We start from the raw sequence: 16,091 nt of genomic DNA, 5'->3' as shown, positions 1-16,091 counted from the left end.
CGGGGGGGGGGGGGGGGGGGTCCTATTTCAGTCTAAAAGCAAAAGAAAAACATCTATTTTACATCGATTTGTTTTTGCATTGTGACATTATTTTCATGACATTTCTGTACACCTTCCCCCTCGATTCTCATTACAGTAATGTAAAACATCTCATTACTATAATGCAAAAATATATGTTATTACTTAAACTATAAATGACTTATACACAATGTTAGTATTTTATTTTACAGCCTTTAATTGATACTGGTTTCACCAAAAAAAAAAAAACCCTCTTATATAGAATATTATTATAATAGAATTGTATAAATACAGATTCAAATAAATAAATAAATAAACCGTCATGAATAAAATGCCCAAAAACAGTACAGAAATGAGAATATATAGTGTCCCGATGTAAAAATTAAAATAATAATTAATAAAAATTTACATATAATAATAATAATAATAAACCCTATGATCGTCCTAAAAATAGACTACTGATTTCACACACACACACATATATATATATATATATATATATATATATATATATATATATATATATATATATATATATATATATATACACATACAGTAATGAGATTCACCAATGAGAATAATGGGAATTACTAAATTGATAAATAAATACATAAATGAATAAATAAACAAACAAACAAACCCTCATTAAATGCCCAGAAAACATTGCAGAAATAAGAATTCATAGTAAAAATACAATAAAACAAAAGCATAATCCTCCTAAAAAGAACTTCATTATATAGACTGTTATTGTTATAGTATTATTATATAAATATAGATTTTTGTATTACAGTAATGAGATTCACTTTTGAGAATGCTAATTACAAAATAACTAAATAAACCCAAATGGCTAAAAATGTTACAGAAATGTTCCTATTATGTTCCTGTGGCTCAGTGGTAGAGCATTGTGTTAGCAGCGCAAAAGGTCCTGTGTTCGATTTCCAGGGAACACACATACTGGTAAAAAATGTATAGCCTGAATGCACTTTGGATAAAAGCGTCTGCTAAATGCATAAATTAATTAATTGAATTAATGAATAATTAATTAATTCATAAAAAAATGAGAATACATAGTCACAATGTTTAAAAAATAAAAAATAAAAAAAATACTCGTCCTAAAAATAGACTTGATTGTCTTTATGATAAATTCCACTTATTTTTCCTTCTTTGACTCACTGTAAAACAATGCATTGTACTCATGCATATTTGTACACAGTGTTCCAGGTTTCAATGAAAATACACAACCCATTGTGTGCAGAGAAGTTCCCCGTACAACACAAAGGCATATTGAATGCCTCTGGTCCACATCTGGAATGGTAATGTTATTGGTAAGGAAGTCATTCTCGGTAATTCCAGCATTTGTAATTTTCAGTGTTTCGCCCATATTAGGTATGATGAGATCCACAGAGTCATGGCATTCCTGGGAACTTTTGAAACTAGGATAACATTCACGAAAAAAAGGCAACAGAAAAGAATAAATATGGATGTAGCAAACACTGCAAACTGAACGCGGATGACTGTGATATTAAACACACTTCACAGTGACTTCATACGCTCCCCTGAGCCAAAGGGGTTACAATTAGCATAGAAAAAAAACTAAAAACTCAATAGAACCTATTGAAGCAGCAAGATTTTTACCAAACATTTTGCATGAGGTTATATTTAGCAAAGTGATATATGTAATTGACCGTCCTCTGACAATAAAAGAGAGGAAAAACCCAGGAGAATTGATGGAAATAGCAGCGTATCACTCACATATAAGATCTCAAATTACAGAACATCTGCCATTTGAAACAAAGGCTCATCACAGACGACAAAGGTCTTCATGGAACATGGCAGGAGAATTGAATGGCCCCCATAATCATTAATCCCATCAAAGTGAAAAATGACTTATGTCTTTCTAGCCTCCTCTATTCAGATCTTGTCGGCACAGCCTACGGCAACCTTTGCCGTCTGAAACCTCCGAAACATTCGGCGTGTAAAAACTTGTGACAATTTAGCAATCCGCCTGGTTGTTTTGTGCAATCGCGGCAGTCACTGTAATTCAATTCCACCTTAAGTCTACCGTAAAATTAATCACGAGATCTGCCAGCAGCTGTCTAATGTATTTTACGTTATGCAGAGAACGATATTAAGCAGGAGAGCGTTATTTAAGTTTTAATATTGGATTTTTATCTTGGTATAATCACGCCGTGGGTGGAGGTTTGTGGGAGAATATGAGCGGAACTGTGATATTTTCAGAAATACAGTTCCGATACATAGTCTGTTATTCATTTCTGTGCTTTTTAAGATGTTTTATTAATGCTCTCTGCGATATTCCTGCCCTCAAGCCTTGAATGTTATTCTTGTGGGAACTGGCTCAAGTGAATAACATTTTTTCTTTCTCTTTTGCTCTCTCTGTTGGTAGTAATCAGCATGTTGTTTCTTATAAACAGGCTGTGGTTATATAAGGCAACTGAGAAGGCTTGTTATTTGCTCAAGGGTGTATACCTGCAGTTTTGCTAACATCTCCTGGGTCATTTCCCCCAGCGCCTCTCGAACATCTTCCACACTGAAGCCCATGTGATTCCCGGGACTTTCTTCCAGTTCAGCTTTACCAAGTTCTTCCACATTCTCCTCGAGAGACTCCTGCGCGGTCTAGGGTCATTTAAAGGAAAAGTTCAGACAAAAATAAAAATTGTGTCATTATTTATTCACCTTCATATAATTTCAAACGTTATTTCATTCACAGAAAAAACAATGGACACAGTTTTGTTTTTTGTTTTTACATATTGTCATATTTGTATGGAAAAGTGCCATATACAGATTCTTAATATTCTCCTTTTGAGGGTGAAGAAAAATTAAATTACTTTTTAGTTTTGGCTGTGTGTGTGTGTGAGTGTGTGTGTATATATATATATATATATATATATATATATACTCAGTCTTTCTACTTCAAAAATTCACATTTAATTGAATGTGCTGCTTGCCATTTCTTAGTAATTATTTGTAAATTTACTGAGAATTTCTGAGTAAAAATACAGAACTAATGCGTAATGCATAATCAAAATATGTAAAACCTATTTTTGGAGTCTAGGCTTTGACCTTATTTTAAAATACTGTATATGGCATAGCACGTGTCATTAAATACAAGCCTGTTAAATATTCACATTAAAAGCAAAGTTTGCTCTGACGTGATTTATTTTTCTTAGCTTTTAATGTAACATTGCATCAAAGAACTAATAGGGAATTTTACTGAGCATTCATGTGGGAAGGCAGAACTGAATATCTTGTGTGAGAAAACTCATATAAAAATAAAAATAAATAAACTTCATAAAAACATAAGTAGTGGCACAGCGCCTACATGTGGCCTTTTTCAGAACAGCACACACTCCTGGATATGACACAATGAGATTCTGCAGCAGACAGGGTTCCCACGCCTTTTGACCAATGCATCTTCATGTATTTTCCAAGGTTATGGATTTTAAAAAATCATTTTATATAGATTGCACATGCAAAAAGCAATTCTAGCTTAAAATATTCTAAAATATGCAATGCAGAGTTTGAAACCAATTTACTGCAGCAATCTGACACATGTCCAATTAAAACAGGATATTTAATAAGATAACATGTTGGATGGAACTTGATTTTTAAATCAGGGATTGACTGAATCATGAAAATTGGGCATTACGTATTGGATGGGAGAGCGATTTGAGATGTTAATGGAAAAGGAAAGTCATTTCAGAGTTATATTTAAGATGTTTTTACATTTTGATGAAATATTACTTTTTTTTTTTTAACTTTGCACTAATGAACTGTGCCCAACAGGGTAAGTTTTGATCTTCTTTTGACTTTAATGCTGGGAAACTAGAGAAATGTATATTGACATGACTTTTTTCCAGTCCTGAAAATGTTTCAAGATTTGGGTAAATGTGTGGGAAAGTTGAATAGATACATCTCCTTAAAGGTTAAGTGTGTGGACATTTTTATATACAGTAGATACATTTTTGTCTGTATTCAATAAATTATTAAAAATACATTAATACAGAAATAGTTGCAAAAAAAGAAAATTCTCTGAGGGACTGAAAAAAACCCTCCATAAAGATAGAAATTGTGCTGTGATATAATCCTTCTGTTATAATATACGATTCCCTCTGCTCAGTACAGTCTATGTTCTCCAGCTGTACAGCGCAGCGTCTGTTAAGGAAAAGTGTTAGTCATACTTGGAAGCAGATTTGTGTTTCCTCTGAAAATGAGAAACATGTGAAACGCATCTTTTCTGGAAGGGTAATTCCAAGCAAAGACTGAAACCAAAATGAATACAACAGTTTACTGCGAGCCAAACATGAGCCATTATTACAGCAAGGACTGGGCTGGAAGGAAAAGGAAACACTTTACCTGCTCAGGCGTTGGGACACGTGGGGGAGCCATGTAATGGAAGTACAGATCAGCGGGCATGCCTTCTTCCAGCGGTGCAGCAAACTCAGCGGGGTTGATCACCTCAATGCATTTCTGAAACAAAAGACCCAACCTTTTAAAAATCATTAAAAATCTCATTGAAGATGATTTCCTGCAACATTAAGTAGGAGGTTGACGGCTCATTATTTCAAAATAAAACCAACAGGTGCCTGACAGGAAGCAGAGTAGATCTGCAACAACTTATCGCTAAAATCAACAATGAATTTGATTAATCACGATATTGAAAATATTAGTCAGTCACGTCATTTCATTATAGAGAGTGGTTATAGTAGTTATAGTGACTAACGCATTTCTATGGACAAAACGCATTTGGAAAACAGTGGAGGATACAGAGTTGAGCAGGAAAAGTTGATCACCAAAGTTGTCCTAAGCAAGAATTTCATTGAACGAGCACCGCTGTGCGCATTTGACGAAGCCCAATAGAACAAGAGCACTTTTCTTGATAGACATTATATGTAAGTTTAAAATTCTCTATGTAACACAAGTAATTGGATTTTTTATGAGAGCAGTAACAGTGACTAACATAATGAAGTATAAATGTAATATGTTCACATAAGGGAATGTGTTCCTCCTACCTCATACCAGTTAACATTTAGTCTGAGCTATTTTCATTATTATTATTTTTTAATTTAGTGAATTTAACTTTCTAATGGTAAGCAATCAGTTAAAATGTTAACCCCTTTTTGCACATGTTTATTTGCAAAGATACATTCACTATATTTGTTTGCATTGCCATCAAATTGCACATTGTTTGGAAGACAACATTGGGCAGGACGTGGAATAACAATTTTGCAAGTAACTGATTATAATTATTTATTTTTTTATTAAAATGATCATTTCTTATTAATCAGTTTTTTCATGGATTTTAGTTTTTTTCAGGAATTGTAATTAATCTAATTAATTGATTAATGAAATAATTAATCATCAAATTGATTATCAAAATAATTGTTAGATGCAGCTAGTGTTGGGTAAGTTACTTTAAAAAAGTAATTAATTAGATTACTCTACTGTACTTTCTCTTAAAAGTATTGCATTACTTATTACTAATTAATTTCTAAATCCCATATCAACCTCCAGTTGAACAATACAATGATAGACATTTATTTAAATAAATAATATAAAATTGTATAAATTATTCTTGACAGGTATTACAAGTACAAGTATTTACAGGGAGAAGGTTACATTAAAGGGGTCATATGATGCTATTTTAAAGATCATTATTTTGTGTATTTGGTGTAACAGAATATGTTGACATGCTTTAATGTTCAAAAACACATTATTTTTCAAATACTGTACATTATTGTAGGTCCTCTATGCCCCGCCTCTCTCAAACATGTCGTTTTCAACAAAGCCCCCTCCTTTGACAAGCGCAGTCTGCTCTGATTGGCCAGTTGACCCAGTGCATTGTGATTGGCCGAACACCACAAGCACGCGTCGGAAATGTAACGCCCCTTACCATAATCGTGAGCTTCAGCTTTCAAAGTAAATATCAAGACAGTTAATAATGTGGTTAGTTTTACCATCAGTTCAAGCCCGAAAGGGCAACAGAGTCACGTGACAGATACAGTGATGATGCAGTACACAAGCCACAGTTAAGACAGCTGACGTGCTATGATTTCTGACAGACAGTTCACTCTCCTGTGATGTGATCCGGTTCCCCTCATATGGGGGCGTGTTAGAACGAGCTGTTTTAGGTAGGCGTGGTTGACTCTGAACTTTTATAAAGAATATCTCTTTGGATTTGAGACTTTAGTCTTTGCAACTTTACAGATCTTCTTTATGCACCAAGAGCTTGTAACTGTCACGAATTCGGTCCATGGACTTCCGTTTATTCATCACCAGTGGTCACCCTTTCCATTACATTGACTCTCGCACAACACAAACTGTTGCATAGCACCCTGGACTACATATCCCATCATTCATTGCACTGATTGCACTCAGCACGGATTGCACACAGCTGTTTTCACTGATTGCACACAGCTGTTTCACATCACTCACTCACTATATATCACTCACTCAAACTACCATTCACTGCCGAGTATTACTTCGCCTGTTAGTTTTCCTAGTTCCTGTTATCCTTCCCGTGTTTCCTTGTTTTGCCTTGCCTTGTCAGTTTTCTCGGTTCTGATCTTTGCCTGTCTCCCTGGATTTATCCCTCTAGTCTCGCCCCTGTGATTCTGTCTGCCGATCGTCGACCTACGCTAGCCCTAGGACCATTCTTGTGTTTTGCCCGCCATATACCTGTCTGCCATTATCTGACCCATGCCTGTTTTATGACCACGTCTCTGTCTTCTCCTAATAAAGAGCTTGCATTTGGATCCGCACGTCTCACGTCTTGTCAGCCCCGTTACAGAAACACTCCAAAGAGAAAGGAAAACTTGAAATCGCATCATATGCCCCCCTTTAAAAACATACATTTTAACATTTGATGGTAAATCCACTATTGTTTTATTTAGAACTGTTCTAAATTAAACACTATTTAATGTAATTACGTCAGAAGTTTCTGTAAGTAAGTTACAGAAAAAAAAGAGTAATCCCTTACTTAACTTTTTCAAAGAAAAAGTAATTAAATTACAGTAATTAATTACTTGGTAATGCATTACACCCAACACTGGTTGCAGCCCTAAAGCAGGGTGTTCTTGTTACAGCTTATTTTAAGATGATTGGTCGACTATACAAAATACATTTTAAAACTTTTTTTAGAGCCTATGAGATATCTAGGTAAAATTATAAAAATATATTTTCAACTTTAATTACTTATTAATTTATTTGGTGAGTAGTCTTGTAATGGTGGCATAGTGTACAGTTTGGTGGTTATTATGTAAAAAATAAAAAAGTATTTCAGAGGGCACAGCAATTTTTTGTCTTAATTTTGTGTGGTGTATCTGAAGATTTAGGCCTGCATTAACAGATAAAATTTTCTCTGGCTGGAACATTTTACTGTTCATTTGGCAGAAGGCCCTTCACCCAGAACCCAAAACTAGTACACTAACAAAAACAAAGAGTCTTGTGGTTTGTATACCAAACATAATTACAATGGCAAATTGAAGCAGGGGAGTAGAACAATGCTCTTTCATTACTACATTGTTTCCCATTATTCCCAATGACATGATTCGTGCATGTTCCATCTCAAGCAATAAACAAATTAACGTCAAAAGTATAATTTAATAGGAGTAAAAATAGAACGCCTGCTGCAATTCATTGTCCTGTTTTGCTTTTGTGTGATTCGTAAAACATCTTGAATCAATAAACTGGTTCCAATTCACGAGAAAAAACAAGTACATTAATATTCAAAATGTGCTTTGAAGTCCCTTTCAAAACAAATAAAAAATGGTTCTGTTACATGGTGTGCGGTGCCATTGTATCAGTGACCTAGATTTTGTTTTTGATCTGTAAGATGCTCAACTGCAGTTCTCATTATTTGTATGCTACAGCATAAAGCACCATTCAGACGCCAAACAAATATGTGCCTTGATGTTTGATGTAATCAGGACATCCAATTTTACAGATCTCAGATATACAGATGTACACTGCATGCAGAAATATTGGTGTATGTGGTATGAAGTGATTGGTTATATTCCTCTGACTTGACATTTCGAAAGTGTACTCAGATCACAATCATTACATGTTAATTATGGATGAGCAAATCTGATGGGAGGCAGATTTTCCACTCAAGCTGAAATTCAGAGAACATGTGAATAATAAGTGTTTCCCGCAATGGAGGATAACAGTATGGAGGTGACATGAATGGACATGAACAGTGCTGAGGAAATCATTGGGAAATTGATGTGAAGTTTTGTAGAAAAGCACAAGAAAAACACAAAGCATTAACATCATTTCATAACACTGGGAGTAAACCTTTGAAGCTACATGAATTACTTTTACAATGCCTTTCCCTATTGGAGTTTTGGTTGAAATTACTTTCAGTCGAAGAACAGAAATCAGAGTACATTTATTTATTTATTTAAATTTTTATGTATTCTTTATATATGTAATCCGAAAACAATGATTCACAGTCATAAAACTGAAAGCCATTCAACAATTCAGAACTTAGATTGAATAATAATTATATTTAAATTTAAGCAGTGATTTCGTCATTTATTTTGTTTTGGCTAGTAGATGTTCTGAATGGCCAATAACTTGGTAGCCAAATTTGTTGCAGAGTGAAAATGTATATATATTTCAATCATGACAACTCTCGGAAGATTTTAGCATGGTGATGGATATGACAATGTAAATGTATTTGATCTTGGCGGATGATCTTTGCCTGTCTCCCTGGATTTATCCCTCTAGTCTCGCCCCTGTGATTCTGTCTGCCGATCGTCGACCTACGCTAGCCCTAGGACCATTCTTGTGTTTTGCCCGCCATATACCTGTCTGCCATTATCTGACCCATGCCTGTTTTATGACCACGTCTCTGTCTTCTCCTAATAAAGAGCTTGCATTTGGATCCGCACGTCTCACGTCTTGTCAGCCCCGTTACAGAAACACTCCAAAGAGAAAGGAAAACTTGAAATCGCATCATATGCCCCCCTTTAAAAACATACATTTTAACATTTGATGGTAAATCCACTATTGTTTTATTTAGAACTGTTCTAAATTAAACACTATTTAATGTAATTACGTCAGAAGTTTCTGTAAGTAAGTTACAGAAAAAAAAGAGTAATCCCTTACTTAACTTTTTCAAAGAAAAAGTAATTAAATTACAGTAATTAATTACTTGGTAATGCATTACACCCAACACTGGTTGCAGCCCTAAAGCAGGGTGTTCTTGTTACAGCTTATTTTAAGATGATTGGTCGACTATACAAAATACATTTTAAAACTTTTTTTAGAGCCTATGAGATATCTAGGTAAAATTATAAAAATATATTTTCAACTTTAATTACTTATTAATTTATTTGGTGAGTAGTCTTGTAATGGTGGCATAGTGTACAGTTTGGTGGTTATTATGTAAAAAATAAAAAAGTATTTCAGAGGGCACAGCAATTTTTTGTCTTAATTTTGTGTGGTGTATCTGAAGATTTAGGCCTGCATTAACAGATAAAATTTTCTCTGGCTGGAACATTTTACTGTTCATTTGGCAGAAGGCCCTTCACCCAGAACCCAAAACTAGTACACTAACAAAAACAAAGAGTCTTGTGGTTTGTATACCAAACATAATTACAATGGCAAATTGAAGCAGGGGAGTAGAACAATGCTCTTTCATTACTACATTGTTTCCCATTATTCCCAATGACATGATTCGTGCATGTTCCATCTCAAGCAATAAACAAATTAACGTCAAAAGTATAATTTAATAGGAGTAAAAATAGAACGCCTGCTGCAATTCATTGTCCTGTTTTGCTTTTGTGTGATTCGTAAAACATCTTGAATCAATAAACTGGTTCCAATTCACGAGAAAAAACAAGTACATTAATATTCAAAATGTGCTTTGAAGTCCCTTTCAAAACAAATAAAAAATGGTTCTGTTACATGGTGTGCGGTGCCATTGTATCAGTGACCTAGATTTTGTTTTTGATCACTGTTCACTGTAAGATGCTCAACTGCAGTTCTCATTATTTGTATGCTACAGCATAAAGCACCATTCAGACGCCAAACAAATATGTGCCTTGATGTTTGATGTAATCAGGACATCCAATTTTACAGATCTCAGATATACAGATGTACACTGCATGCAGAAATATTGGTGTATGTGGTATGAAGTGATTGGTTATATTCCTCTGGCTTGACATTTCGAAAGTGTACTCAGATCACAATCATTACATGTTAATTATGGATGAGCAAATCTGATGGGAGGCAGATTTTCCACTCAAGCTGAAATTCAGAGAACATGTGAATAATAAGTGTTTCCCGCAATGGAGGATAACAGTATGGAGGTGACATGAATGGACATGAACAGTGCTGAGGAAATCATTGGGAAATTGATGTGAAGTTTTGTAGAAAAGCACAAGAAAAACACAAAGCATTAACATCATTTCATAACACTGGGAGTAAACCTTTGAAGCTACATGAATTACTTTTACAATGCCTTTCCCTATTGGAGTTTTGGTTGAAATGACTTTCAGTCGAAGAACAGAAATCAGAGTACATTTATTTATTTATTTACATTTTTATGTATTCTTTATATATGTAATCCGAAAACAATGATTCACAGTCATAAAACTGAAAGCCATTCAACAATTCAGAACTTCGATTGAATAATAATTATATTTAAATTTAAGCAGTGATTTCGTCATTTATTTTGTTTTGGCTAGTAGATGTTCTGAATGGCCAATAACTTGGTAGCCAAATTTGTTGCAGAGTGAAAATGTATATATATTTCAATCATGACAACTCTCGGAAGATTTTAGCATGGTGATGGATATGACAATGTAAATGTATTTGATCTTGGCGGAATAGATCTGCTACGCTGCTGCTGCTGCTGAATTGCTGCTGCTGTTGGTTATTGCTGTAGTTGTAGATTATTGCTGCTGCTGCAAGCAAGTACAGGAACTTGCTACTGCCAATGCATATGGCGATACGGTGCCGTGAGTATTTAAGACATACTGCTGCTGCACAAATAGCATATAAAATAACCCATAGCAGATCTATACAGGTGGAGCTGGGGAAGGTGGTGGGTTTCAGAGATCTCTGGTGAATGCTAGCCAGCCATATAAATGCAAAGCAGTAAGCTCATTGGCTACAAATGCAGCATGAACCAATCAGCTTGTGCCAAGTCGTTTAACTCTCTGAATATCATCAGTTATGTTAAGAAACTATCAGCCTGCGCCATCTAGAGTTTGATGACTCATTTTTTTAATATCCTTTTAAGTGTAGTAGGCCTACAACTGTATTAAGCCAAATCATTTGCTATGCTTTGCTGGAGTATGTCATAATAGATAGTGTTCAGAAAGTTGCAAACTTACTCAATAGTAACTGAGAAAAAAACTAATTAACAAGTTTTCCCCCCCTATTTTATCTCATCTAAAAACTATTTTTTTCAGTGTATAGCTATAGTACAGGTAACTGTTTTGGAGTTGATGAAAAGTGCACAGTTGACTGATTATGAATGCAACATTTATACTGTGGAATGTAAAAACAATTTGCCAAGCTCTGAAAAACATGACTGAACTAGTGATTTAGACTAAACAATGCACACAAATATGCTGATTTCACATCACCGTTTTCTCGATGCAACTTTTAGGCAACAGGCAAACAAAATTACAGAAGCTCCAAAAATTACAGAAAGTATAATTAAATTATAGTAGTCCATAAAACTTGTGAAATATTTCAAGCTTTGTGTTAGAAGCAAATTAAATTTAAGTTTAGATTTACACATTTAGCAGACACTTCTATCCAAAGTGACTTAAAACAGAGCAATAGTTGTTATTTACTAATTATTGAAAATTTAACAACATGAGAGTGAGTAAATGATGACAATTTCATTATTGAAAATGTTGATTTTACATATTAAATCTGAATCTTACCTCTATTTTCAGGAGTTGCTCCTCTCTTCTATGATTGAACAATAATTCATATAGTCTGTAGTGCTGGAAAAGACTGTTTATACACATGAACAATACATGAGAACCTGTAATACTGTCACAGTTGTTAACAATATTGAAGCTTTTTTTTTCTTAGGCTATAAACAAATTACACCATGTCACCAATAAGCTTCCAAGCTTTCAGTTTTTATTTAAAAACATTTTCCTTGAAAGTTTGAGTTAGAATAGTTTGTAAGACTGTGATTATGAACACAATGAGGCTGTAAAAGCAGACTAGTGAGTCGATGAATTATTCAGTTTGATGACGTTTCTGACAACCTCTGTAGTCCCATATAGCCACTTGTCGAAACAAGAAAAAGCTTAAAAAAAATCAAATGGGGGTACTACTGATGCATTTTATGTTGTAGAATAAAACCTGACAATATCATGAGCTTGTGCTAACAGTAAACCACATTTCAAACATTTAACCAAAAACCCATTGACTTCAGGACGACACAAAAGTGCTAAATTGCTCATTTCTGGGTTTTGGTCTACAAAAATATGTAATTCTTGTTACACTCTATTCAAACCCTTGATGTGCCAGCAGTTTGTAAGGGTGTAATTATGGTCAATGTTGAGATGTTTAGTTATAATCCCAATTTATGTTTCTATGATTTGTGTCTCAAATGGTAATACTGCATTAAAAGTAATGTGGTGTCCCATGAATAATACCTCTTTTAAAACAGACAAAACATTTATATATATTTTTAAATGAACATGCTCAGTAAAGGAGACTGAAGACAAATTAAGCTCAAGCACTAACAAGCAGTCTGAATTTAGGTCTGATGAAGGATGCATTACTGAGGCTTTCAGGTAAGCAGAGAAATCAATCGTGCTCAGATATAATACACATACTGTGTGTCATTTTTCAGCACTGTGCATCAGTGTTTTTTCCCTTTGCTTTCTAAAAGACGGATGATTTCCATGCAGCTTGTTATATGCCACTGTAGTCTGCATGCCTCACATTCCGTTGCAGTATGAATTATGCATAACATTAATTATGAAGGCCATAAAAGAATTCCAGTATGCTTGTCGCTGGCTGTCTAATAGCAACCTGTGTGACGGGTTGAAAATGACCTTATCCATATTCAACAATTAAACACATGCACTTGAGCATAATCATAGGTATTTAGGAGGAATGTAATTAAAGGACGGATGTGACATGGTGAGACATACCTGGTCTTGAAGTAATCTGTGATGGCTTTGATTTGATCGGTGGTGAATAAAAAACTGGCTTTACTGGCAAGTACTGTTTGGATAAATGTCTTGAAATTATCAGCAAATGATGACCGTTTGTCTGAAATAAAATGCAACAGGCATTGTGTTTTTTATTTCACTAAAAAAATACGTAAATCTGTACTATGCTTCACGAATTGATAATTAGTGTTAGGATAAATGGATTTTTAAAATACAGTTGACCTAAAGTAACAACCATGGTTGAATTTCAAACTAAACAAAAACTTGATTTCAGAGAACACCACTTACTTTTTATGTTGTCAAGTAGTTGCTGTAAAAGTGCCATGATAAATGAGATTTGCTGAGAATTGAAGTTCATCTCTTTGGCCCACCAAAATCCATTGACAAAATACTCCAACAGCGCAGCTTCTTTCACACATGTTTGGTGGTTTTTGATATTCAGTATATCCTCAAACTGTCTTAAAATGCAAGACATACAATATATCATAAATCCAGATACGTAAAATATCATATATGTAAATTAGATACAAAAAAGGTGAATTATTTAATAATGAGAGTAGCTGACAAATATTGACACTGTTGTAGCTCAAAAGAACTGCGTGTGCATATGATGAACAATTTTAAAGAAACTATTTTTAGTAAACTTACAGCTGCACTTGGTCCACAGGCAGGCTGAGCAGAATATTTATTTGGTCTTGCTTTAGAAGTTCCCACTGAGGAAAAGATGTCTCCACTTCCTAGAATATGAGATAATACTATTACTAGAAAATACACATTCATGAATTTAATTATAATTAAAAAATAAACCTTACCCTTATTGCACGTCTGAAATTAACCATGGTGTGAGTTATCTGAGAGTTTCATGATATTTTATTATATTTCATTTTCACAATATTTTACAGTATATCTACAGCAGTTATGTTTGTAGCTTTGCAGACACTGTCTCGGAACTGAGTGTTGTTGAAAATCAGTTGTAAAAACATTCTTAACACACATAAATCATATTTATGATCATAGAAATCATAGAAATCAGAAAACACAACGACAAATCAGACAAACCGGAAGAGGTAGGTATAGTTTGAGACAGCGCCATTGGTTTGGGATTACTCACCGCTGACTGGACGAGACATCTGTCAATCAACGTATACAGGGAAGAACCAGCCGAAGAACAGTAGAGTCGTGGTAGAAAGTTCGGAGATGGTATTAAAGTAGCTCAGTTTAAATGTATTGTATGAATTGCCCTTACTATGGAATAAAAAATATATGTATATTTACATTTAGTTAAAAGTGGCTGCAAAACATCAGCTCTAGTGGCGCAGATGGATAAGTGCTTGTTGTTGGCCCGGGTTCGAGCCCGCCTTTTGCCGAACGTTTTTTTTCTCCCTTTTCAAATCTCGTATCGCATCGTAAAGGCATTTATTTTCAATAAAAATTAAGGAAATAATCAAAAAGTTGAAAATAAAGTATCGGGTAGGGTTAGGGTAGGTGTAGGGAGGGCTTTATTGTACCAATAAGGTGGCATCCATTTAATAATTAAAATTATTATTTACACTCAATAAGTTATTATTGCATACTGTTTTATAATGTACTACAATACTGAAGTGCAGATAATTGCCACTATTTGCAACAAGTAGTATACTTGATAGTAGAAATCCTGCTATTTTAACATTAGTGTAAATAGCATATTGCTAAAAATACTGCTATTTTCACTTCGTGTAAATAGAATCCATTGCTAATACGAGATTTGTTCGGCAAAAAAAAGTTCGGCAAAAGACGGGATCGAACCCGGGTCGATCGCGTCAAAAAGCCAATGACACACGCTTATCCATCTGCGCCACTGGAGCTTATGGCTTACAGCCACTTTTAACTAAATCTAAATAGACACCCCGTATTTTTTATTCCATAGTAAGGGCAATTCATACAATACATTTAAACTAAGCTACTTTAATACCATTCTCCGAACTTTCTACCACGACTCTGCTGTTCTTCGGCTGGTTCTTCCCTGTATACGTTGACAGATGTCTCGTCCAGTCAGTGGCGCTGTCTCAAACTATACCTACCTCTTCCGGTTTGTCTGATTTGTCGTTGTGTTTTCTGACTTGTTATAATGTTTTCTGAATTGTTGTTGTGTTTTCTGAATTGTTGTTGTGTTTTCTGAATTGTTGTTGTGTTTTCTGAATTGTTGTTGTGTTTTCTGAATTGTTGTTGTGTTTTCTGAATTGTTATTTTGTTTTCAGAATTGTGATTTGTTTTGCACTTCTCTGCCACCGTACCTACCATTACCATCATACCACCACATAATGGTCATAAGGGAAAATATTTCATGTCTGACACTTCATTACAGATTATATTAGCCTATATACAGTATACAGTTAAATTAATCAAAGTTTAATTACATTTTTAGACATTGGTATACAACTTAAAATGTTTGTAAATGTTATTAATACACGTTTTCTTCTGTGTAGATCAGCACGGATCTGTGTAACGTTACGCTATTAGCTACCTCACTTTATTATAGATCTACAGCAATCGTCTAAACGCCAAGTGAATGACTGAATTCATAGGCATGTGGTTTACATACACTGAGCCCAGTATCATCTTTATCGGTTTCTTCTCCCCTCTTGATCTTCTCTGAGTTTTCAGCGGATCGGACTCCCTCTCGTGATCTCTCTCTTCCAGACATGTTGTTGTCTGTATACTGTTGCCCTGGAAACCACAGTGGGTGCTACAAATACAACTCATTATATACACTATGAACACCTTACCTCGGTGGCCTCATAGCTGGTTACGGGCCTGGGTATAGCCTATTTCATTCGATTAAAACTGATTTTTGTTGCACGATCAGTCAATGCAGTGTTGCCAAGTCCCGCGGAATTGGGCTAACGTTACTTTAAC

The 16,091-nt window shown here is 34.6% G+C and overlaps 1 protein-coding gene across 1 annotated transcript in view; it reads right to left on the bottom strand.

The window, feature by feature from the left end:
* The window catches only part of cabcoco1 (ciliary associated calcium binding coiled-coil 1), a 16,429-nt gene extending 550 nt beyond the window's left edge, over positions 1-15,879 (bottom strand). Inside the window, exons 1-7 of the mRNA XM_016287365.1 lie at positions 15,778-15,879; positions 13,845-13,933; positions 13,485-13,654; positions 13,176-13,296; positions 11,943-12,015; positions 4,393-4,506; positions 2,506-2,652 (exon numbers count right to left, since the gene is read on the bottom strand). Of these exons, the coding sequence (XP_016142851.1) occupies positions 2,506-2,652; positions 4,393-4,506; positions 11,943-12,015; positions 13,176-13,296; positions 13,485-13,654; positions 13,845-13,933; positions 15,778-15,879 (816 nt within the window). The remainder of the gene's footprint in view (positions 1-2,505; positions 2,653-4,392; positions 4,507-11,942; positions 12,016-13,175; positions 13,297-13,484; positions 13,655-13,844; positions 13,934-15,777) is intronic.
* Between the last annotated feature and the right edge of the window lie 212 nt (positions 15,880-16,091).

The sequence above is a fragment of the Sinocyclocheilus grahami genome, unplaced genomic scaffold, assembly GCF_001515645.1.
Source record: "Sinocyclocheilus grahami isolate Dianchi unplaced genomic scaffold, SAMN03320097.WGS_v1.1 scaffold221.1, whole genome shotgun sequence".
NCBI lineage: Eukaryota > Metazoa > Chordata > Actinopteri > Cypriniformes > Cyprinidae > Sinocyclocheilus > Sinocyclocheilus grahami.
Note: the sequence above shows the minus strand (reverse complement) of the source record. Positions and strands in the feature narration are given on the sequence as shown.